General features: G+C 37.1%; 1 protein-coding gene across 1 annotated transcript in view; it reads left to right on the top strand.

The window, feature by feature from the left end:
• shank3a (SH3 and multiple ankyrin repeat domains 3a) overlaps positions 1-25,990 on the top strand; it is a 189,971-nt gene that overhangs the window by 11,809 nt on the left and 152,172 nt on the right. The window contains exons 2-3 of the mRNA XM_026287131.1: positions 20,804-21,007; positions 24,841-24,912. Of these exons, the coding sequence (XP_026142916.1) occupies positions 20,804-21,007; positions 24,841-24,912 (276 nt within the window). The remainder of the gene's footprint in view (positions 1-20,803; positions 21,008-24,840; positions 24,913-25,990) is intronic.

Raw genomic sequence — 25,990 nt, 5'->3', positions numbered from 1 at the left:
TGACATACAGCCAAGTATGGTGACCCATACTCAGAATCTCTGCTCTGCATTTAACCCATCCAAAGTGCACACACACAGCAGTGAACACACACACACACTGTGAACACACACCTGGAGCAGTGGGCAGCCATTTATGCTGCGGGGGGTTCGGTGCCTTGCTCAAGGGCACCTCAGTCGTGGTATTGTCAGCCCGAGACTCAAACCAACAACCTTAGATTGAGGAGTCAAACTTTATAACCACTAGGCCATGACTTATTTTCAAATTGAAATTGTGTATAATGCATAATAGTGACAGTAAAATATGTAGTTTAGGTATGGGAGTGACGTATGCTGAGTTTTGATATTTCGGTATGGTTATTGGGCTTGTTTGGGGTTATTTTTGATTGGGCAGGTATTGTTGCACAGACATGGCAACCCTATCCAGTAGTGTTTTTAGGTCATATTCCATCAGAATGTAGAGGGGTAAGGCAACAATTTAGCTGTAGAGACCTACAGGGACCATTACAGTTTCCATTAAAACCAATACAATTCCCATTATAACCATTCTAAATTCTATAAGGGGTACTATTGTTTACCTTCAGGTAGAAATTATTATCATTATTTTGCAGATTTTTTGATAAAACAATAAAATTGCAAGTGGCAATTAGTTTGTTCTGAGAACATTTGAATATTAAACATAATGTTTAATACAAATTACAGGGCTGTCTTAGAAATGTACCTCACTTATGGTTATTATACACAGGGCTTCTCTTTTAAACACGGTTACTGTATTTATTTGTTTCTTATGGTTTTCTGTTTCTCTCTGCAGTGTTCTGCTATTTTTCTGGCCATATCTCTCGTTTCTCTATTAGAGTGGCTGTGTTTGTGGATTCGGGGTGTTCTCACTGTTGAAGTGCCAAAGGGAGCTTCAGTGCCCTGGGCAATTTACATCCCAACACAGACTTTTCTTCTGAGTTGATATAAGTGATTGTGAGCGATTGTTCTCTCACATCTCTGCAGTATGAGAAAGGTCCTGAGGGAATGTGTTAGGCCGGCTTTTGTCCATCTAAAATGGTTAGTGTTTGTTTGTAACCCACCAGAGTGCTGTATGTATTCATTTCTTGTCTAATGTGATCGTGTTTATGTCACTAATGGAAAAAGTTCTGTGGTAATACTGTGCTATTCTTTATTTACATTTTGGCCTACACTACTGTTCCAAAGTTTGGCATTGGTATTGGTATTGATTTTTTTAATGGTTTTAATGCATTTATTTGATTAAAAAAAATGGTGAAACAGGAAATTTTGTAAAATATTATTGCAATTTAAAATAACTAATTTCCATTTTCATATATTTAAAAATAGAATGTATTACTGTGATGCAAAGCAGAATTTTCTTCATCTTTATGATCCTTCAGAAATCTTTCTAATATGCGGATGTGCTACTCAAGAAAAAAAAAATCTTATCAGTGTTGCTTGATAGTTGATGTTAGCTGGCCATTTTTTAGTTGCCTAAAGATATTTGGGGCAATTTTAGTTTTTTAAGATGAACCTCAAAAGACTGTACCATGAAAATTGCCAATTAAATTGTGAATGTCTTACATTTTCGGCATCATTTCCCTGTAAGAGCATCATATGTGGATATGTTTTTATGTGTGTATATGTTTTGTGAGTCTATTGCTACAGTCATCCAGCAGATGAAAGGAGAAGTGCAGCAGTCCTCTCATTTGTACAGCAGATAGAGCTGTAATTTCCTGCTTTCTATAGAGTGTCTGTGAGGGGAGAAAACTTAGGCTCTCAACCAAACTGAGATGAATGTATATGTGTGCATAGGGTATATCTTGCCACTCTTGTCTCTTATGGAGTAATTGGTGGTCTTTATCAAGACAACTGTACATCTAGCTGGTGTCTGAAAGCCAAACTTCTACATTTATGAACAGATTTTGAGAAATTTTGCATTACATCACTTGCTCTCCATTGGATCCTCTGCAGTGAATGGGTGCCGTCAGAACGAGAGTCCAAATACCTGATCAAAACATCAAAATAATCCAGATGCAAGTCAACTATAAATTGTATGTTTGTAATAAATCATCAATAAGAGATTATTTAATTTCAGATTGTTGCTTTTGGCTGAAATCCAAGTCCTCTATCTATAATATTGCTTTCTCCAGTGAAAATGTCTTCTCATCTGAATCAGGAGAAAGTTATGCACAGATCAAGCGTCATTTAGAAACAAAAACAACCCAAAACAGTTCTAAACAAACATGTAGGTGGATTTTGTTGTGAGAGGAGAACAGGGCGTGGATTTTTTCATTGGAGGATGTGTTGTTGGGGAATATGGACTGATATTTTGGCAAAAAGTTAAAACGTCTTGATGGTTTTGTTTCTTACAAACACACAGCTTTTCTCATCTTAAGATGTTAACTGATGGACTGAAGTCATGTGGATTATTGTGATGTTTTTAATCAGCTGTTTGGACTCTCATTCTGACGGCACCCATTCACTGCAGAGGATCCATTGGTGAGCAAGTGACGTAATGCAAAATTTCTCCAAATCTGTTCAGAAACAAGCTCCTCTATATCTTTGATGGCCTGAGGGTGAGTATATTTTGGATGAACTGTTCCTTTAAAGAAAAAAATACCATGATGATGATGCATGTCCCAAAAATGGTTTGTCCCAAAAATGGTTTGTTGCTTTTTTTACCTTGATGTATGGTTTTGTAGTCATCAAAATCTCATGAATCTGCTACTCAAAGTCTTTGGGTTTTACCTTAACATCTCACTCTCAAAACTTTTGCCTTCAGCTCAAGTCATTTTCAGTGTTGACTTTGAGTTAAAAAATGACAGCCGTCATATAAGATGTTAGCACAGTAATTTACACCCTGACACACATGGGAACAGGTGTGTGTCAGAGAGAAGATCTTGACTGACGGTAGTGTTGAAGTTAGCTGATGGATGCTCTTAAGCTTGTCCTTAAAGAGTGGAGAGACTTTAATTGCATCTGAAACGAAGACTGCTCTTTCTTCACATGTCCATCACCTTTCCTTTCCACTTCTCTTCCCCAGACGCTTTACCTGCCTCATCTCTTTCCTTTAGAAAAACAGCAACTGGTACAAGACTGGGCTAAATCCAAGACTGGATTAAAATATATTTTAGATTCTGTATTATGGATGAATTTATTATTGAGTTAAATTATAAAAACTGAATTATTTTTTTAATAATAGTCTTAATATAAAAATCTTTTTAAATGTAAGCTTTTTCCTTTATTTTTATTTTTGTGTGCATAAGATAGTCAAGCCATTAGATAAGACACTTGCTAACATCAGACTGGAGTCTGTTGGAGTCAGCTGTGAGTGTTTCTCATCTGTGTGTTATGCATGAGTGAGCGTTAATGTAGTTGTCACTCATGAGGACCATTTTAAATCATTCACTTACAGTATGAGGCTTCATTTCAGTTAGCTATTTAGAAAATAGCTGCCAGTATAAACTGTTGCTAGTGAAGCAGCTCACTAGGGGTTTGTTCATTATATATATCCCAATGTATTAGATTCAAAAAATCTACCAGAACAACTATTTTATATTCTGAACATTTGTCACTAACTAAACTGAACTCCTCAGATGCTCTTGCTTCATTTGGATCAAGATGTCCTTGTGGAAATTCATGATGATCAGATATTGTGCTTTCATTGTTTTTTTTTTCTACTCAAAATGACTTTTTTTCTGATTTAAAAGAAATCTCCAATGCTCATACCACAGGAATAAATAACATTTTAAAACATATTAAAATGGAAATAATTTCTTTTAGACTATTATTTCACAATATTGCTGTTTTACTGTATTTGTGATCAATCAAATGCAGCCTTTTTTATCGTAATAATTCCAAACTTTTAGTGTATGTTAATCTAGAAAAATTTTATAAATAATTTTATTAATAATTCTTCAAGTACAAGCTTTATAGTATATTTTGAATGATATTTTGAACAAAATGCTGACCAGTAAGCCTCTCCTTCAGCCCTATAGCGCTGTGAAGCTTATGTTTACTGGTGTGATTTCTGTAAGCAGGTCAAGAACAGTTCAAGTATGAGTGATTCAGTTCAGATTGTGGGTCACACTGTACACATCTGACACACAAAAGGCAGGGCTTTTTTTTTTGGACATTTAATTAATTTAAAAACTTGATTTGAGATGAGTTAAGTGGTACAGGCACTTTCACATACACATTTTTCCCACTCTTGCACACTCACTTTAAAATGCAACCCCTGTGTATCCACACACTTCTGCTGAGATGGCAGTATTCCCTAAAGACAAACACGCACAGTTGAATTTCTTCTGAGGATAGCGAAACTCTAGAGCATTAGGCTGGAAATACAGTCTCTGTAAGAACACGCAGATGTGAATGCTTGGCCAACACGATACAAGTTTGTGGTATCTTACAGTAAATTCAGTGAGGGGCGGAGAAACCTGATGATTTCAGAATGTTCTTAATACCGAGTGGAAGAAAGAACAAATTTGGGGTTTCCATCAAAACAAAAATAAGTTTAATATTGCTTTAAAATTTGTCTCCGTACATAGAAAGTGTCCGGTTTATTAATTTATTTTTCTCTGAACAAAAAAATAAAAACTATTATACATTTTTTGATTGATAGTAAAATGATTTACAGAAGACACCCAGTAAAGTGTCATTGTGTCGTGTCAGGCATATTTATATATATATATATATAATAAACAATAAAATATACCAAATTAATGTGGTTTGAAAATCAGTTTTGTATAATTAATTTGATTTCAGAATTTATTTAAAAATGGGAAAACTCATCTTTGATTTATTAAATATTTAATCTTTATTTTCTATATTGTAATTGATTGAAATGTATTTTATTATACATTTTATGTATTACATATTTATTAATTTACATTTTTCAGTCGCAGCAGTTAACAGCTCATTGGAGAGGGATAACAAAGTACATTTTTCTTTTATTAATATTATTTGAAGCTTTTGCCTTCACTTCTCTTCATTTTAATTTCATGGAAAGGAGCGTCCAGTGTCCATTCCTCAAAATGTCTTCTTTTGTGAAAGTCATACAGGTTTGGAATGACATTAGAGTGAGTAAATGATGATATGATTTTCATTTTTTGGGTGAGCTGCCATAAAATGTTCTTGCTTCTGAGTGTTTGCCCATTTCTCAGTGTGACAGGTTTGAAAATGCAGTCTTTTTGCTCAGGCTAGTAAAGCATACAAGCAGAACACTGGCAAAAAAAAAGCCTTCCATCTTTCATCTTTCCATATTACTCACATTTTTTCTATTCCTTCATCCCTCTGTCTGTTCCCGTCTGTCACGCTCCTCGTCTCAATCGACTTTTCCCCCTTGTTTATTTGCTTTTTGTTCCCAAATGGCCTGTGGTAGCACAGCGGACTTGAAAGACAGACGCAGAAATCAAATCTTTTCCCAGTGTGTTGGTCATCCTCACAAGCCCAGCTGAGCCCTGTCACCTCGCCGTCCCGCCAGGCTTTAACAATCTCTCAAACACACATATTGAGGGGCATATGTCAACACCCATGAGCTTTTTGACACTTATAGTCACCATAAATGCCATTTCCAAGAAGCCATTAGGAGCTTTTGACAAAAAGGAGTTTTAAATGAAATTTAAAGTCTAAGTAATGCCATATTTCTACTCAACCAGTTATTCGTTATCACATTTAAAATACATTCTCATTTCCTGACAGTGAACAAAGACAATAAATTTCCAAAGATAAATGTGAATTTCCATTGAAATTTCAGACTTGCTGTTTTGGAAAGTGGCTAATATTTAAAGGATTGTATACATTTTTACAATAGTTGACAATGGTGTTTGTGCTTCATGCACATCTAATGCAGTGTAACATTTATGACTTCATCTCAGTGTATAAACCAAACTTTATCTCTAAACTTTAATCAATAATTTGTTTTAAAATGTATTCATTTATGTGTAATAAAGAGGCAAAAGGAAACAGCATTTTTATATTTTCTGTACAAACTATAAGAAGTGCTTACTATCTGATATTGTTTTAGATGGTTTCTAGGGTGTTTTGGGCGCTTGCTTGGGTGTTTTGAGGTGGTTGCTAGGATGTTTTAAGACTGTGCATGATTCGAGTTATCATTCATCTCTGTAGCTCAAACAGTGTAGGACTAGTTACATGCTAAAGTTTAACCCCTCTTTCACATTGCAAGCGTGAACGGTACGCGAGCAGCGTGTCCGCACAACTACATCGTCACTGCAGCAGCAGACTCTCGCGAGTATTCACACTGGAAGCGTATAAGTACAGCATCACAGCAGCGGCTGCAAAGCATGTTTGGCAGACAGTATAACATTTCAAACAATGGGTATAATTCTTTCAACATTTGTTTTTATAACAATACACAATACTTTCACCCAGAACGATTAATTAAAAAGTTTAAATGGGTAAATACATATTTGTTATAATTTTCTTTTCTGGCATAATTGTTAAAACACTAGACATTCTCATTGTTGTTAAAACTCTTGACATGCTTATTCTGTGCATTTTGAGCACGTTTTGCGTTAAATCACATTTATTTTGTCCATCAAAAGTGTGCTTTCACTTTAATTTAGCACGAGCAGCACAGCAAAAATAAACCGGACGCCGAAACCCCCGCTGCACTGCTATTCACGCGATGCTCCTGCTTGACGCTCACGCGCTGCTCCTGGTCCCGGTGTGAATGCACTCATTGATTAACATGGACGCCGAAAAAAATAAGCACTGCTCACGCTTGCGGTGTGAAAGAGGGGTAATACTTAAGATTAAAAGTTTGTTCAAATGAAAGCCTGTTTCCACAACTGAATAATAACAATAAAAAAGGTAAATGCAACATCTCACAATTCTGACTTTTTCTCGCAATTCAGAATTTATGCAAGTCTAACTTTTCTTCAGAATTACGTGTTATAAATTTAGAATTCTGAGCAATAAAGTCACAATTCGGAAAAATAGTCAGAAATGCAATATTCTGACCTTTTTTTCCATAGAATTGGTAGTTTATATTTTGCATTTGTGATTTTTTTTTCTTCTCAGAATTGAAAGTTTATACATGCAATTGTGAATTATAAAGTCAAAATTGTGAAAAATAAAATCTCTAAGTCTTTTTTCATTCAGAGCTGGACTTTATAACTGGCAATAGTGAGTTTAAATCTCAAAATCCTGAGAAAAGGAGTCATAATTTAGAGAAAAAAAAATCTGAATTGCAATATGTTAACTCACAACTGCGAGGAAATATATATAAACTTGTATCTGTGAGAAAAACGTCAGAATTGTGAGTTTATATCTCCAGTTCTGACTTACTTAACATTGCAAGTTTATATCTCACAATTCTTTGAAAAAAAAATGAATGAATTGTGAGATAAGTCGCAGTTACCTTTTCAGTTTTTTTTTTTTATTCAGTGCTGTAAACAGGTTTCCGTACCTATCCCTTTGTATAAGCAATAGTAAGATTGGTAGTTGTCTGAACAGATGCCTCTACTAATGTTTGTTTAGTGATAAAAGCAGGAAATTATAGACTTGTGTTGTACATTTAGTAAAATGTTTTATAGGTCTCTGCTTTCTATGTAAAAATCAACCACCTGAGATACAACCACTGTGTGCTGTCAAGCATCAGTGTCTCTTAATTAGAAAAACTTAAGCCTCAGCATGTCTTTCAGGGTGTGTGTGTGTGTGTGTGTGTGTGTCTGTTTTCTCACACTGAAAGAAGCTAATTGAATGACAAGTGTGTCTTTCCATAAGCTGGTCTTGTGTTCTTCAATTCCCCCAGGCATCTTTTATGTGGTGATAAAAGAAAACAGCTCACCTCCGGTCTTCTACATGTATGTACTGTAGAGATCCAGAGACTCTTAAGAGTTTATAGCCGTGTAAAACTTGACTTGGAAGGATTTGACCCTTGTGAATTACATCCAGGTGTTTATGCAGAGTCAGATGAAATCTGGTTGCAGCCTTTTCTGGTTGTAAACCTTCCAATTAGACAGGAAGATACTGTCTGACTGTCATATAAAATGACCTGTAATGGTTTATTTTAGTTTTGTGTCACATTTAGTGCCACAATAATAAACCAGTGTGTGAAAATGTGGCCAGATTGTGTCCAAAGTCCTGATGAGATCATAAACTGAACTCTGAAAGCAAAGTGCAATAAACAGCTAAGTGATAAATGTGACTGTAGATGCAATGCCACAAATTTTTACCAAAACCTTTGGTCTGGTTCTCGCTCAGAAATGTTCACTGGAGCAGCTCGCTACCTTTTAAGCACAATTTAGTTGCTCAGCGGAGCACTAACACCTGTGCACCTGACTCCCAGAAATTACACAGCAGGTGGCCAGAATTTGTATATATTTAATATTTTTTTTTTGTGCATTTTCGGTTACATTTATATGGCCTGGAGCCACTTTTTCAGTAGATATTGTGACATGATGTATAAACATACAGTACATACAGTACTTACAAGGGCCATCTGTCACCCTTCTCTATAGGTGTCTGCATTGGCTATCGGCAATATCAATTATATTGTATAATTAAATTCTATAATATTATATTTACAATTTATTATACAATTAAGAATATGGCATTTGTAAATGACAATATACTGTAAAAATATATATGAATCTGCATTGGCTATATTGACCAGTATATACACTATCATAAGACAAAGATGCATTGACAGGATTGACAGATAGAAATACTTTAAAATATAACATATTTCAATTGGTATTAAACTAAGATTTGTGTATATGCAGTATGGCCTAATGGCTCTATGATTTGTTCAGCTAGCATCTCTGAATTCTGCACATACAAGACCACAGCTGTCTGACAACTGTGAGAGTGAGAGAGCAAGAGAGAGAAGGAAAGACAGAGAGCACATTTCTAAACTAGACTGTAAGGCTGAGAAAGAATCAACACACCGTGTAGACTGAGCTTCTCCCCCCATCATGCTTCTCTGGCTGTGTGTGTTTGTGTGTGTGTGTGTTTGTGTGTTGACACCACAGGAAAGTTTCACACAGCCAAACTTTTAACTCCTCGTGAGTGTGTGACCTGCGTTTCGGAGATGTATTTGTCATGTCACATAAATAAGTTAGCACTCTGTTGATTGTTGTGTGGATGTTCTTCTCACTCTCTCTTCTCACTCCCATTTCTCTGGAAATGTTTTACAGCTTGTCAACATCAGGTAGTGCTGACATCCATAAGATCTGGGCTCCTTCAGAACTGGCTATGTGCGTGCTAGGCTGATTTTACAGCAAAAGTGTCAGCACATCACAATTATAGCATAATAACTATAAATGTATTTGTATTGTTCAGTTGTTATGTCATGCATGCTTTGTGTCATGTGATGATGTGTCAGGTTGTCGTCCAGTAGAGCCAGTATCAATTTTTAATTTTTTTGAGTTTTTTATTCATTCTTATTGTAGTACTTTAAATGTAAATAAATATATATGAAAAACTTTTATTTCAACATTTCTCTCTCTCTCTCTATATATATATATATATATATATATATATATATATATATATATATATTTGTGTGTGTGTGTGTGTGTGTGTATATTCTCCTTAATTTAAAAATGCTAGTATTTTGTGAATTTTTGTTATTTTTAGTTTTTTGTATGAACGTAGATTTTTTATTGCTTTTTCTATTTATTAGTTTTAGTGTTTTAAAACTTTTAAACAAAAATGAGAAATGTTAAAATAAAACAGTTTTATATATTTGATTTATATTTAGTTTATTTTAAGTATTTGTTTATGGTTTTAGTTGAATTTCACTATTATAACCCTGTTTAGATCATATGTGCAGTTGATTTTTGTGAGACATAATACAGGTTTGAGGTATATGATAACAATGTTCATTTTTGGTTGAATTATCCCTTTAAGACCTTGACATGCTGAGAAAGCCATTCGCCAGCTATCTCACAATGACTTTTGGTGAATCAATCATTAGTAACGATCATTATAGCACCCCACGGTGTGCCTGAACTCCCATCATTTACATCAGGTCCTGCTTACCTTTGATTAGCTGGATAACACCAGCTAAAGAAACGACAAGAATGAGAGATCTGATGATGTGTCCCTCCATCTCATTAGAACTAAAACATATGCTGCTGCTACAATTAGATGTTCCTTAGCGCATCGGGATTTGGTTTTGATGACAGAGAGAAAAAAGAGGGATGACCAGTCAAGTGTATCAGCACAGAACATTTTCCATAGCTCAGAATGACTTCACCACCTAAGAAACAAAACCCACACAGACAGGACCAGAAGTTTTGTAAATCACACACAGATTATGCATACAGATTGTTCAAGATGTTTTTCATTCATTGGTGTCTTAGAGCACGTCATAAATACCACAGTAATCAGTGTCAAATGTCACGGCCATCATTTTGGAGTGCAAATAGCAGGACTTGATCCAAGCTCAGGTGTATTTGTTTAGCTATATGGGTTGAGTAACTAATTCAAGGCTGCTTACTGATTACTAGTGACCCAAGTCCTTCATCTGGCTGATGAATCGTGTTTCTGTACATGCTTGTATCGAGATTGTTCATGTTTGATGTGCCTCTTAAAGCCAGCACGTGCTTGATATACGGCCGTATAAAGATTATCAAGTGGGCTTGGGCTTGTTTTCTGTCTCTGGTGATGAAGGTGTTTCATCTTAACTGTGCTCAGACTGACAAAAAGAAACAGCGGCTCAGCTTGACTGTGTAATGTGAAAGCGTCTTGTTCTCTGTCTCTTCCTGTGTCTCTAGATATTGCTCTTATCATTTTTTCCCTTCTCTTTCGCTCTCTCTCTCTCTCTCTCTCTCTCTCTCTCTCTCTCTAGTTAAAGCAGCTTAGATGAAAGCTTCTGGCTTTTTTGACCAGAGCAAGTCCTGTCACCTGGAATTCAGACTTAGGGTGCTTTCACACTAGCACTTTTGGTGCGCACCCGGGGTCGATTGACGTCAGAATGCGGTTCGTTTGGATGATGTGAACGCTGTCTTCCGTACTCGGATGCGCATCCGCGAACCGTACCCGAGTCTGCTTAAAAACGGTGGTCTGGGGTACACTTCATGTGAACTCTGGTACGGTTCGCTGCTTATGTGAATGCAATCATACCAAATCGCGAAAGTGAACCAATTTTAATGACAAATTATTTGATGAAAATGTGTGTTTGTGTGTGTGTTTCACTCACTTTCCTGATGAGCGTGACTGACGCGCTGAGAGCAGAGAGCTGTACATCTCATTTATGTTCTGGTACGTAACACAGAGACAGGATGTAATCGCAAGGCGTGTTTATTGACAAAAGCTCAAAAAGTCAGAAAAGCACGACCAGTTCACAGGGTAACACAGGGGGCGGACACAAGGCTGATGGCACGGTGACACAGGGACCTCGGTGGACAACGATGATGGTGCTTGCTTCAGTGATGATTCCTCGAATCCCGGTGAGTGTGCAATCCTCGTGATGGTGAACGGTAATCCAGTGCTAGGTGATGATCCAGGAACAACGACGACACAGGAAGACTCAGGCAAGAACTAGGAACACAGGAAACAGGTACGGGAGCACACCGGGGAGAAACAACGATCTGACAACATGAAACACCAGTTCACAGTGTCAGACAGCCAGTGTTGGGGGTATAATAAATTACTTTTTTATGTAACTAGTAATGTAACGCATTATTTCTTAGTTTACAAGTAAATATGGGAGTTACTTTGCAGAAAAATAATGGTAGTTATTATTAAAAACCAGTGGTGTCAAAAGTATTGGCTTTCATTACTCAAGTAGAAGTATAGATACTAGGGTTTAAAAAGACTTTTGTAGAAGTTGAAGTATCAACTCAAGCTTTTTACTCAAGTAAAAGTGTAAAAGTACTGGTTTAAAAAACTACTTAAAGTATAAAAGTAAAAGTAATGTAAGGAAAAAAAATGCCATTAAGAACAAAAGCTTGGGCCGTGCCACAGGGGCCTATTGTGCACTACCCCACCTCCTCAAAAAAACATTTTTCTAAAGGCCATAATTACTATAATGTTATATTAAAATGTTAATGTTGAAAAATTTGGGATGCACTAGGCTACCTTTTTCAGCCACATATATGCCCATTGAAAATGAACTCATTTTAGTACAATGCAAATACATTAAAGAGCTAGAGATATGATGACTAGTTGCCAATAAGTATTGTTATGGTGCAAAAAGTCAAACTTCAGAGCCATGTCATCAATAACCTTTAATGTAATGTAAATGTACATCCAAGCTTAGCTGCAGGAATCTGTGAGGGCAATGTACAAGAACATTGGTGCAGGCTAAGAAACAATTACTCTTGTGTGGTTGACTATTTATAATAAACATTAAAGTGCTGTCAAAATGAATGATTAATACAAGTGATTAATCAAAAACTAAAAATGAAAAATAACTCATAATCCTGATACCTTCTTGATTGATAGCTTCTTGTATTCGGTACATACGTCTGCTATTTCCAGTGTTTGGGGGGTAACGAGTTACAAAGTTGATATAGAGCTTCACAGTCCCACCCACAGCCCTAGAGAGCTTTGGTGCCGGAAGTAAATTTCCCATTCATTTCTCCCATTCACTTTCGGAAAAATCCGTATCTAAAGAGTTTTAGAGCATGTGTGAGGATAACCAGCTACGGCTGAACTCATAAGCATATAACATATCATTTTGAGTGAAAAAATTAAGACAAAATCCAAAAAAGTCAAAGGTACAAGACTGTGTACATATTTTCATTTCGAGCGCAGGAACTACTCATCCCATAAACCACCGCGCCTCATTGAATTTGACTGAAGCCACAACTGCGAACGAGGCAACGAGCCTTTTGAGCGACATCCAAATCTGATGACGGCCGCCCGCGCGAACTTTTTCCTCCAGTGAATTTTATTTTATATAGTGAATGTGCAGTAATAGCAGTTCTTTCAGTATTAATCGTGTAAATAAATAGTGTTTTATATATGTACTGTGTATTGATTTTTACATTTATCATCGTGTATTTTATATTGTGTGCGTGTGTGAAAGTGGTTAACAATAACGTCAGCAACATGGTGCAGTGCTTTGTACCTGACTGAAATCACCGCTCAGTCGTCAACATATGTCGTTGCCATTACACAAATGTTCAGTAAATGCACAAAAAGGTATGCCTAGGCTAAATATTGTTTTGACAGTGGCATTATAAAATGCTTGATATGACTCTTTTCATATGAAAGCTATAGTAGCCTAGCTGAAGTGGACGATAATGCTAACTAAAGTTACCAACCTCCCTGCAAAACTCACAATGGCAGCCAAGGAGATCATGACTGCACTGATAAGTCTACCGTGCAAAAAGTCAACACAGAAATTGCATTGAATTTTTAGTTCAGGCACCAGCTGTGGGTGGGACTGTGATGCTCTATAGCCTAGATATCACAACATTGTCATTTGCGTCATCAATCGCTACCCAACTACCTACAGTAGCTTAATTTGTGGAGGATGAAGAGAAAGCAACCATTTGGTAAATAAGCCAGTAGTGAGAAATAATAACTTTTAAGTAGGGTCCAGTGCCTTTTCGATACTTTTAAAACGGTACCGGCGCCTAAACGGTGCCTGAACCGATACAACAACAAAAAAAAACTATGGATAACATTAAAGAACATTACAAATATTTAAAATAAATCCATAGCTTTCACCTTGGATGCTCTCATTTCCCAAGTTGTGCTTCCCTTAATCTAAGGCTAATAAATGTATTTCACAATCTGGGTCATTATTTAATACAAAAGCACACATAATGTTTCTGCTGTATCAAAAGTCTTATGGAAAAGAAAGAATAGTATTTTCACCCCAAAAAATGGGTTTCAAGCCAGTTATTTGTATCTTTTGCTGTAGTGTGTCAGTAGGAAATATCAGTTTGCCATTAATTTTAATAATAATCTAGTGCGATTATGAATGCACAAGCAGTTTGACAATGGCAAAATGAATGTTTGGAAATGTAAACTGATATTTGATACTGACACACTACAGCAAAATATATAAATAACTGAACGCCATTTTTTTAAGTGAAAATACTAACGTGCCTAAGACTTTTGCACAGTAGTGTATGTATAAAGTACGTACGATTAAATGAAGTATATTTAAATAAGTTTAATTAAAGTATGTGTTCGTTCATATGTGTTAAGGGCTAGATTTTCGCTGGAAGAAACAGCTGTTTCGTGATGAGCGGTGACAAGCGAAAACTTTACAGTAGATGAGAAACCGACTGCTTCTTCGTGACCTTTTGTAAACTGTATTTATGACAAAGAACTTCACAGAAACATATATTCTAACAATCTATCGATAAACACACACCTTGTGTCCTCTGTTTCTGTTTGAGCTCGCGCTGCTCCTCCGCGGTCTGCGGTTTGAAGAGCACCGAAAGAAGGGGGAGGAGACTGGTCTGAGTCTGACGCCGGTTTCATTTGAAATTTAAGCGGACTGACTCTGAGGCGATCGGATACCGGTTCCATAGCCAACCCTTTAAGAAATATATTTTTTGATAAACGAACCCAAAACTGGCTATGTCCTTGCTGGACTGTGATGTGATTTGTGTCATGTGCAGGTGTGATGGATCGCGTATGGACCAATAGGGTGTCTGAATGGTATATGTTTATACTTCTCATCCAACCACAATCAAATTCACTCCATCCGGATGGCGCGATTTAGTGATGGGATTTATGGCTCTTTGAGGGGATCCGGATCTTCGCGATCCGTTCCTTTCAAAGAGCCGTTCAAAAGAATGGCTCTTTTGGCTCTTTTTAAATATTTAGTCAATTTTAAGAAGCCAGCTTGGGGGCATCTCAGTTTATCCTGGAAATAATCACTGGGAGGAATGATGAGGGGAGATTTGTAGTCAAATAATTAAAACTCAGATATCACACACCAATATCTGAGTTTGAATTATTCTGAAATATTGATTATTACCTCATTTGTCATGTGTGGACTATATTCCATAGGGTTGCACAAATCCCTCTGCTTAGACAGTGGCATCACTATTTTGGATTTACCTTTAGTACAAAGTGTGTGTGTGTGTGTGTGTGAAGCTACGTTGATTGACTTATGTTATTCATACAATACCTACTCACAAATAAACATCAAAAACAAAGCCAGCTGCAATGAATTTCTGTGCAAAACAGCTTTTACTACAAACACTTCCACACAAGAACATTTTGATTGAAAACAAAAAATATTTAAAGTAGATAAAATTAGAATAAATAAAATGGAAATGTCTACATACTACATACTATCACTACTGTAAACTTTTGGCTCTGCTCCTACCCAATGACAGAGGCACGCAGGTTTTTTTTCCACTGGAGTACTCACGTGAAGGATGCGTGCACAACTAATAACTAATATCATCACAAGGGTTGGCCTGCGCTGGGTGCGGAGGACTGTTCTGTCTCGCGGAGGAGCTCATTTGTGTGTATCTGTGTGAAACACGCATAGGAAAAAAGAACGACAGAAAGAACGGCTCCCCTCCAGCCGCGACTCGGCTCCCATCGTTCATGTTTATGAGCCGTTCAAAAGAATCGGTTCGTTCGCGAACGTCACAACTCTAGCGCGATTTATATGGATAGGTTTTTTTTTTTCTCTGAATGATAACAAGCCGGAATGAAATAGCAGTAACGAAGCTATTTTTTAAAATGTAAGGAGTAGAAAGTACAGATACTAGCGTGAAAATGTAAGGAGTAGAAGTAAAAAGTCATCTGAAAAATAATTACTCGAGTAAAGTATAGATACCCCAAATTTCTACTTAAGTACAGTAACGAAGTATTTGTACTTCGTTACTTGACACCTCTGTTAAAAACAAACAAGAAAGCCCAGTCCAGATGAGAACAAGTAGGCCTAATGCTTACGCCTTTCTAGGTGCAGATCCACCATCTGGACTGTGTCCAGTGTATATATACACACACACAAAAATACATACTGGCAACAGCTATTTCCCCACTGTATCTGTACCAGTTTAATAATTAATACTGTTGCGAATGCATGTGCAACATGTTCACACACTATCGCACACATTAGCAAACTCCTGTGGTGGTTGTGGGGAGCCTCATTGGTCGATGAGCCCCCTCTATGAGTGTTTGTGGAGACATAACACCCTCTCGACTCAATGAGCTCTTGTCCTCTCTCTTGGCCGAGTGTGTATGTGTTTGTGTGTGTAAATGATCCTCATGCCGCAAGCATCGCTGAGTAAGACTTTTTCATACCAAAGTAGCCGACCAACATGACCCTGCACTGCAGAGAGGAGAGAGTTTGTTCGTTTGACTTTTCCAAGTCTTTCTCATTAGCGGGAACCCTGGAGACCCTGCATGTGGTTTTAGAGAGCAAAGACCTAGCTTGCTGATTTCCAGCGCCTTCCAGCTCACACCGTCAGAGGACTAGAGCTAATCAGACTGTTTAGAGGGACAAAATGATACAACAAAGTTACTGTGAAGGTGAATGTCACAGAAACTCGTCTATAAAATTCTTAAAACTCGTAAAAATTCCATTGACTATTATTTAGATGCCATTTTAGTCAAAATACTGACTAAATTTGAAGGATATTTGTGACAAAAGACAAGTAAGATAAGATAAAAAGATAATGATTATGTCAAACTGAACACTAACCAGACCATCTGTGAAAAGATCATGTATATACTGCATTGACTCTTTATTTTGTATTATTTTAATAGCAATTAATGACCTGTTTTTGTTCTTGAAGTGTTCTTGAAAGAATTTAGGAGAGAAAGGGGGATTTTATCTGCATATGTTGCCCTCTCTCTCTCTCTCTGCAGTAAATCGTGTTCAGTGAACTTATTCATTTTGAGGCAGTGCGGTCTTCCTCCGATGATACACAGCACTGTGGATCCGACTCCCACCAGTGCATTCAATTTGCCATCAACATCCATTCACCTGTTACACAAACATACATGCCACTCACACATAAACTGTATTTTTTCCACACAATTACCTTTTGTGGAACAAAAATGTAAGTGTCTCTCTCAAACACACTACCCTAATGCAGTAAAAGCCCATTTTTACGGTGTTGAATTTGGCCACAAGTAAATTCAGCATAATGAAATGTAGCTCTTTTGATTTAAACTGTTTTACATTTTATAAAAGTAATGGATTGTTGTGCTTTTGATATTTGAACCAATTCAGTAAAAGTCACTTACAGAGGTGTGGAGTGGCCAAAAAACTGTTGCGTCTGAATATTTAATTATGTAGGGGTGAACAAGGTATGATGGCTTTATGGGATAGATGCTAGGTTGTAATTGTGTTTACAGCTCTTTTTAGTGTTCTTTGTGCTGTTTTGTGTTAAATAATCCTCATAGGAGCAGTACGCAAGTACAGATATTTTACAGTACAGTACTTAATAGTATAAGTACTTGGAAGAAAGTGACTTGCTTTTAATCGTTACTTTTCTACTTATATTTGCAAAAAATATGGTTAAATAAATGGTGAAGTTCATTAAATCCTAATGAATGAAGAAACAAATTGTATGCAATCTGATATTTGAGACTAAGAGTCTTGTAAGTGAGAATACGGTGCTTTTAGTTGTTGTTTGGCCGATCCTCTTACAGGGCTCTGGAGAGCATTAATTGCCCACAGTTAATCACTTAAATTAATCACCACACTAAAATGGTCGTCTTGAAATACTAATAACTGTGATAATCAGATTATGCAGTATATGGTTGAATTGTTTACTGCCAAACTCTTGATCATTATTTGTGGGCAGAGACTGTGACAGCACTTTATTTAAATAGCCTGTATATTATATAAAAATAATATTTGTTAAGATATGCACTAATACACTTTGCTCAATATAGTAGTCAGTATGTTCTTATGAATAACTACAAACCCAATGATATATTCATGATTATTTCTAATTACTCCTTGAAATGGTTTAATGCATAAAAATGCAGCATTACGGAATTTTGGGTGCATGATGGCGTGAAGTGTTTGTGTGCACCTGTATGTGTGTGACAGTGATGGACTGTCCCTGTCTCATTCTCCAGATGTGTTTTATATCTCTACTCCACATTTCTCTGGAGGCCTGCTGAAAACCAGCCTGCTTACCAAAGCCCTATTGAGCAAATCCACTGCGTTTTCCAGCCAAATATAGTCATTGTGCTCGGCTATATGCATGCAGTTCCATCAATGCATTGTTAGGAATTCCTCTCTCCTAAACTGGTGCCAATAGAGGCCTGTTATGAATTTCCTCAGGCTAAAACTATCAGCATCAGTCCATGAGTTCAGGGAATCACATCGGCACTGCTGCATTGTGGGAGAACTGCTCTGCCGATATGGCCGGGGAGTATTTGAGGACATGTGTGCATGTTAATTTCACATTAAAGTTGGGATTTCTGGCTAAATTATGGACGGAGACAAATATACTGTAAGTGCTTGCTTATTTGTAAAATTTAAAATGCCACCTATCTAGAGAGCTGATTCAAAGGTTGTCAAAAAGTTAGCAGCAAAATTGGCCTCCCCTTTAAGATAACTTAACTGGTTTATATTCTGAATCAATCCAAATTAAAGGCACTCTAAGGCAGTTCTAAACAGGCAGTCCCAGAATGCACTGCAGTGACCCCATTGAAACCTCCGATCAGTTAATAGTGAAAGATATCAATAAATACAGTTCTGTCTAATTAAATATGACACAGTCCCAAACCCTTTACTAGTAAATATTCTGGGCTGTGATATAAAAGCATACACTATATAATAATTAGTGGTGGGCATAGATACATTTTTTATCTAGATTTAATCTCACTGTGATCTTGAAATTAATCTAGATTAATCTAGATTAATCTAGATTAAAATGGCTCATTCGAATTCTGCCCGAAGGCATTCAGAATATGTGTGTTACCCAAATAAAATTGACATACAGTAAGTCTTTGAGAAGGGGTTTATCAAGCTAGGTGGTGCATTAGAAAAGGGGCTCATCTCCTGTTTCCAAAATGCATCACAAAGTGCTTGAAAAAGCTGTAAACTAATTCCACATTGCACAAGGTGCAAACAACCTTACGCCTGGTTCACACATACTCCGTCTGCAGTGCGTATGAAATATACAATCAAACCTACATTTATTCAGACACCTTCAACATTTCTCACATTATTACAGTTTTGCTATATATCAAAAATTATATCTGGTGTCTGAATAATTTTTTGTTTGACAGTTAAAACTACAAAGTAATTCAGTCAAGAGCAGTATGTCGTTTTCATTTTCATTTTCTTGGATTAACATTACAGCAGCCCGTAGCTAAATTAGGCGCGGTCACTTTAAGAGACCATGAACGCATCCAATATAATACACATCCCATTTTTTTCCTCAACTGTTTACTTTTTTTTAAATTTATTTTCAAAAGAAAGATGAGTAACAGTCGACCCAACAATACAGAGGAGCTGAAGGCTCAATAGTGCCTTAGCAGTGCCACAGGCTGATCGCTTCCATGCCATACCTCACTGGTGCTGGAATGCTGGAATTTGAGTTAAAGTAGCCCCAACCAAGAATCAAGTGCATAAAGGAACATTCTTTAAAATACTTTTCTGTTTTGCAAATAATTTTTTTGATTGATTTTATGAAATATTCTAATATCTAATATTCTAAATATTTTACTTTCATGAGCTGGAAGCTCCAATCATCAAAATTAAAACTTCTGAAATGTTTTACTTTACATGTAATGAATATAATATAAAGTCTTTTTGAAATATATATATATAGTGTTCCTGTGGCTCAGTGAAAGAACATTGCGTTAGCAGTGCAAAAGGTTGTGGGTTTGATTCCCAGGGAACAGATGTTAGGTAAAATATGTTAGCCTGAATGCACTGTAAGTTGCTTTGGATGAAAGTGTCTGCTAAATGCATACTATATATATATATATATATATATATATATATATATATATAGCTTTATGAAAATACACATGTAATTTTGAACGCCATTCACTTGGCCCAGTCTAAAAAAAAAACATTTTTTTGTATTTAATTTGTGCTTTCCATAAGTTCTTGTCAGAAAAAAGAATGTAAATGCGACGTGCGATGATTATATTATTGTATTGAAGCGTCAGTTCCATTTGTGTGTTGAATAGAGGTTTGTCGTTTGGCGCCGGTCTGGTTTTCCTCTTGTTCTGAGTTTAAATAGAGCTGAATGCGCTCCAGTCGCCTGTCAGCGTGAGCGAAGATAAACACAGAAAAGAGTGATGAAATTTAAGATTGAAAATCAAGAGAAACGACCATGGTGGAGGCTGTTGTTATCCCCTGGAAAACAGAATGAAACGCAGGCTTAACTTCAGGGGAATTCTTCACACAATTACAAGTTTCTGAGACACTTTTCTTTTTATGTTCCTATGTGTGTGTATATGTGTGTGTTTCAGACTGATGTCCTCTCTCCTCCCCATCTTTGTCTCCTTAATGCTGGGCTCTCTGGTAAAATAAATGCAGTAGACAAGAGTTCAAAGCTGCATTTGATGTCATATTTGCTGAGAGGAGAAGCGAACAAAAGCGCTGAAAGCCTCTCTCACTCCTGCCTTCTCTCTCTGTCCCGGTGGTCTGCTGGTTCTCTGCCTCTAGTAATCACGGTGCTGTGGAAAGGGCAGGGGTTGTGTGTTATTAGTAATGGTATAGAGGACAAAGACACGGGTGAGGGGCTTTTATTGATACACTGCTTGATTGGGCAGTGGGTTCACTCTCAAATCTTCAGTGTTGATTTTGGGGCAAAAGCTAAAAAAATTTATTGACCCAACTTTAAATGGTATATTTGTTAGGGAATTTTCAGTTTGCTGTTGCGTATGACTTATCATGTCTCTCCTTTTGTTTCTTCTGCAGAAATGCATGAAGTTTAATGTGGAGTCGCCCATCTGGTTGTCTAAACAACGAATCCTCTGCACACTCAACCAGAGCCTGAAGGATGTGCTAAACTACGGCCTCTTCCAGCCTGCGTACAATGGTAAAGCCGGAAAGTTCCTGGATGAGCAGCGAACACTGAAAGAATACCCATTTCCTGCCATCTCTCCTGTCCCATACCTAGAGGTGAGGGTCTTCTCTGACTCATGGAGCAGATTCAAATCTATTGTGGCCATGCTGTTAATGTCCCATATATTGCTTTTGCATTGCCCACCCATGTTCTACTCAAAACCTTTATAGTTCTCGCTCTCTTTTTTTTTTTAATACTAGTTTTGCCTCTTCTCTCCAAATCATCCTTTGATGAGAATGTTACCCATGTATATTTAATGCAATGTTGAAATATATATACTGCTAAGAATATTCAATTGAGAATACTGAGTAGATGAAGCCCTACTTAGAGGGTCACACCCCCTCAAATCCCGCCATAATTCACACCGGGGTTTTGACACTCAATATGCGTGCCAATAAAATAAAAGCTTGGCTTGCTTATGGTGTGTTCAGCAGATCTCATTTTGGCACTCTGCCTTCCTGAGTATATCTCCATTGTTCTGTCCACTCCTGTCAGCCTGTGTGGTCAGGCATACTCAGATTGTCATTTCACCTGATTTATCATTCCAATTTTGACTTTTGGGGTCGGTGTAGAAAAGAGCATTTGAGAGGGAGAGAGAGCAAACAAGAGTCGGCTTTTGAAAAATGGCCTCTTCATATTTCTGCTGTGAGCAGGTAAATGACAGAAAGAAATCATTGCCTTTATGCAGTTAGGCTCTTTCTGAATGTGTTACTGAATTTGGAGCTGCACTAAATTTATTATGAATGTCTCCTAGGTGCCATAAACCTTGACAAATATGAATTAATGTCTCAACCCGTTTGCCATCAAAGACACACACCTATATTAGCCTCTAAATATGTTTTACTCCGTTATAGACTTACTGACATAACCTACAAATCCTACAGTCAGACGGCGCAACACTCATGTCATTTTTTTGTGTTCAATGAATATGAATATGAATATCTTTCTATCTATCTATCTATCTATCTATCTATCTATCTATCTATCTATCTATCTATCTATCTATCTATCTATCTATCTATCTATCTATCTATCTATCTGTCTGTCTGTCTGTCTGTCTGTCTGTCTGTCTGTCCGTCTGTCCATCTGTCGGTCTGTCTGTCTGTCTGTCTGTCTGACCGTCTGTCCGTCTGACCGTCTGACCGTCTGACCGTCTGTCCGTCTGACCGTATGTCTGTCTGTCTGTCTGACTGTCTGTCTGTCTGACTGTCTGTCTGTCTGTCTGTCTGTCTGTCTGTCTGTCTGTCCGTCCGTCCGTCTCTCTGTCTGTCTGTCTGACTGTCTGTCTGTCTATCTGTCTGTCTGTCTGTCTGACTGTCTGTCCGTCTGTCTGTCTGTCTGTCTGTCTGACTGTCTGTCTGTCTGTCTCTCTGTCCGTCTGTCCATCTCTCTATCTGTCTGTCTGTCTGTCTGTCTGTCTGACTGTCTGACTGTCTGTCTGTCTGTCTGTCTGTCTGTCCATCCGTCTGTCTATCTTTTGGATTAGATCAAAAGAAAAATGATTTTTAAGGTGGATTAGATCACAAAATCCAATCTTGGTTTTGATCTACATCAAATGGTCAGTTGTGTGTAGTTTAAAACATTTTAGTAAAACTTTTTGGAGAGAATGCAAAAGCAGTGACATATATTTTCCATCTCATATTTTTCTCAGTTACCATGTCCCTTTGGGAACATTTTTGTAGAGCACTACTAATCCAGATTTGGTAATCTGAAAAACTTTGTTACTGAATAATTCTGATCCAAAATGAAATTTTGATTTGAAAAACCAGTAGAAAAGTAAGATGGATTACTTTCTGCTTTCTGAAAAACTGGCCTTGTTGCATGTTGCTTAATTTCACCAATTAGAACATGAGGCTCCCCAGGACCCTGTGTACATAAAGATTATTATGTGATAAATATTTAAATGGTTAAATTATAACCGTATACACTATACAGACCCAATGTCTGATAAATAGTGAAACGAGTTAAACGTGAGCGATATACCACGTGTGCGTGAGAACAGAAAGAGAAGCTTTGTGTTTGTGTGTGTTTCATCATTCCCCAAAGCAACCCGCTGCACGTGAACAGTCTAGTCATTTATTGTGCTCACATTGCTCCTGGCAAAGCATTGGCACGCTTCATACAGCTCAGACCCGTTGCGGTAGTTCAGGCACCATCGACACACTAGCAGGTCTATAGATCCGTCACACGCTGGCCTGACAAACACAACTCCCATAGTGAACTATGGGTTGGCTTGATAGCCTAATAGATAGAGCACACTGTAACGAAGAGATGTGAATGGTCAGATCCCAGTGAAGGAGAGGGATGGCGCTGTGGGTGTCTGCGAGGCCCTGCCCTCTTCACGGGCATGTGGTTTTGTGTACAGCGCTCGCTTCTGTAGCTCCAAGTCATGGCTGTTTCACAGTGATGTTTTGCAGTATGGTGTTATAGTTGGTGTCATGTTTTGGGATTGATGGCGCTGAGGTGCAGAACAGAGGAATTCTGGGTAGTGCTGAAAATTATAGTGTCGGCTCGCTTGCACTGCTCCTGCCCACAGCCAGAGAGACGCGTAGCGCAGCGGCGGGATCCTGTGGTGAGTTCTGAGCGTGTAAGATCTATTCACTCTTTTTGTTTGTGACTTTTTGACTTGTTTTCCGTTTGATCATGACATTTTGACTCGGTTGTTCCCGAGGCGTTTCTTAATGGCCTTGAGTTTGACAGCAATACAATAATCTGAGTTTACAGCCTGCCTCTGAGTTTTCTTCAACTTTGCTGTTGTTGTCACGGTTGAAATGTTTTTTTTTCCTCAACTCATAACTCAAGAAGAGTTTTTGTCATCAGTTTTCTTATTATTTAAAGCAGTAGTTTACATAAAAATGAAAATTCGGTCATTATTTACTCTATGTTGCTGTAGCTCAGTTGGTAGAGCTTTGAGCTATCAAGCGCAAGGTTGGGGGTTCGATTCCCCGGGAACACATGATAGGTAAAAATTGATAGCCTGAATGCACTGTAAATCGCTTTGGATTAAAGCATCTGCTAAATGCATAAATGTAAATTTAAATTTAAATTTAAATTTAAGTTAATGACATAGACTGAAATTTAAGTCATCATTTAGAGAAATCCAGACATCCATCCCAGCTCTGCCCAACACATTAATGAAAGCAGAAGACCAGTGAACAGTGACTTTTGGTTTGTTCCTAGCACAGTTAGCATATGGATTCAAAAGGTTGGGAAATATAGTGTGTTAATCATATGGTCTACTTTTATGGTGCCTTTATGTCCTTTTTGAAGCCAAATGATGACAGACTTACTCATTTATGGGTGAACTGTTCCGTTAAGGCCGATGTGTGTTATTTGTTTTGATGTTGTTTTTTTTTACTCTGAAAATTGTACAGAAATTTAGGTAATTATTCTACGATAATTTTGAAAATTGTCGTTGAATTTTACGATTTCTGGAACCACATCAGGAAATCTGATCAAAAATCTAATTCACTCCTCTTTTGTCAGTAAGACAACATAAGAAAAATGTATTCATTTTATGCTGTTTTTGTCATTTTTTTCTTCATAAAAGTGTCAAAGTGTTTCGAGAGACTCTTGTTATCTTGTTCCTCATACAGTTCTGCTTGTTGCATCCTGTTTTGACTGAATGTGCGGTTTGTTGATTCACAGCAGGTTCTCTGTTAGAGGACTGTGATCCTGAGTGCAGCTGTAATGTGCAGATGTTTCAGCAGCTCACAGTTATGATTACAGCAGTTCACACTCAAACCTGAGTCTGTCTACCTCCACTTCACAGATTCAGCAAACATGACAATCACTGAGGAATCTTAATGTGTGCACTCTAATGAAGACTAAAGTTGTGATATCCATAGTGATGTAACCCTAATCAATGCTGTGTTTTTGATTTTGGCAGTTTCGCTATAAGAGGCGAGTGTATACACAGACACACCTGGATGAAAAACAGCTGTCGAAGCTTCACACTAAGGTAAGACAGGAGTGTTAGCCACTTCCTGTACCCACAATGCATCTGGCTGATCTGCTTTCATTACAGACACACATTTTTTAAAAGTTCAGTGGCTACTAAAGTTCCTCGATGTTATGATTCAGGTTTACAGTAAGGTGGTGAAACATGGCAGCTGTTACTTTTCTCAGTGCTGGGCTAATCAGAGCTAACATGATGGAGAAGTTATAGAGGATTTCAATTTATTCTTCAGAGAGGAATCATTCTAATTAATAGCTTTAAATAATTTAGTTTTTTGTTGTACCAGTATCTCAAATTAGAATTAATCACTGTCATTATCACTGTTGGGTAAGCTACTTTCAAAAAATAATAAATTACTATTAATAATTGCATCATCAATATTGTATTTAAATTACTTTACTAATTACTCTGTCTGAAAATTAACTTAGTTAATCAATAAGTAACTTAATTATTCAAAGCACTAATTAGACTAATTAGAAATTAAACTATTTATTCTCTCAACTGAGTGAAACAGAATAGTTTAGCCTTTTAGCTTTAAAACAACAGTTATACTAAAACGTAAAAAAAAAAAAAACCTTCTCTGGTTAACAAATAGAAATACTCTGAATAACAACATATCTGAATAACAAAAAAGCTTAAGAAAAGTTAAACAATACATTTCAGTTTGGCAAGAATACTCCAACTAGAAAAGTCCGTACAGGTTTATGTAAAAATAACACGTTAACTAATGTTTTCTAGGTAAGAATAAATCACATAAATGGTCTTCTCTACTGAATAAAGCCGTGTCAGATCGCGCTGTTCTTCTGAAGTTAACTCCTCATAGCAGGACTTCTTTCAAAATGATGAAAATTAGACGAATCTTGATTTTTATTTTTATTTCTTTTTTATCTATTTTTTGTATTTAGATGAGGGTTTTTGCCTGCAGGTAACTGCGTATAATGAGAAAAGATATGGAAAAGACTGTACCTTGCATTATTTACATATGGATTACATAATCAGAGAATATTCGTTTTCGATTTGAGTTCATTGATTTAAAAGTAGACACAAGCATTCTTTAGACGTATTTCTCATGTCTCTGTGT

The sequence above is a fragment of the Carassius auratus genome, chromosome 18, assembly GCF_003368295.1.
Source record: "Carassius auratus strain Wakin chromosome 18, ASM336829v1, whole genome shotgun sequence".
Lineage (NCBI taxonomy): Eukaryota > Metazoa > Chordata > Actinopteri > Cypriniformes > Cyprinidae > Carassius > Carassius auratus.
This window is presented reverse-complemented; position numbering and strand designations above follow the sequence as displayed.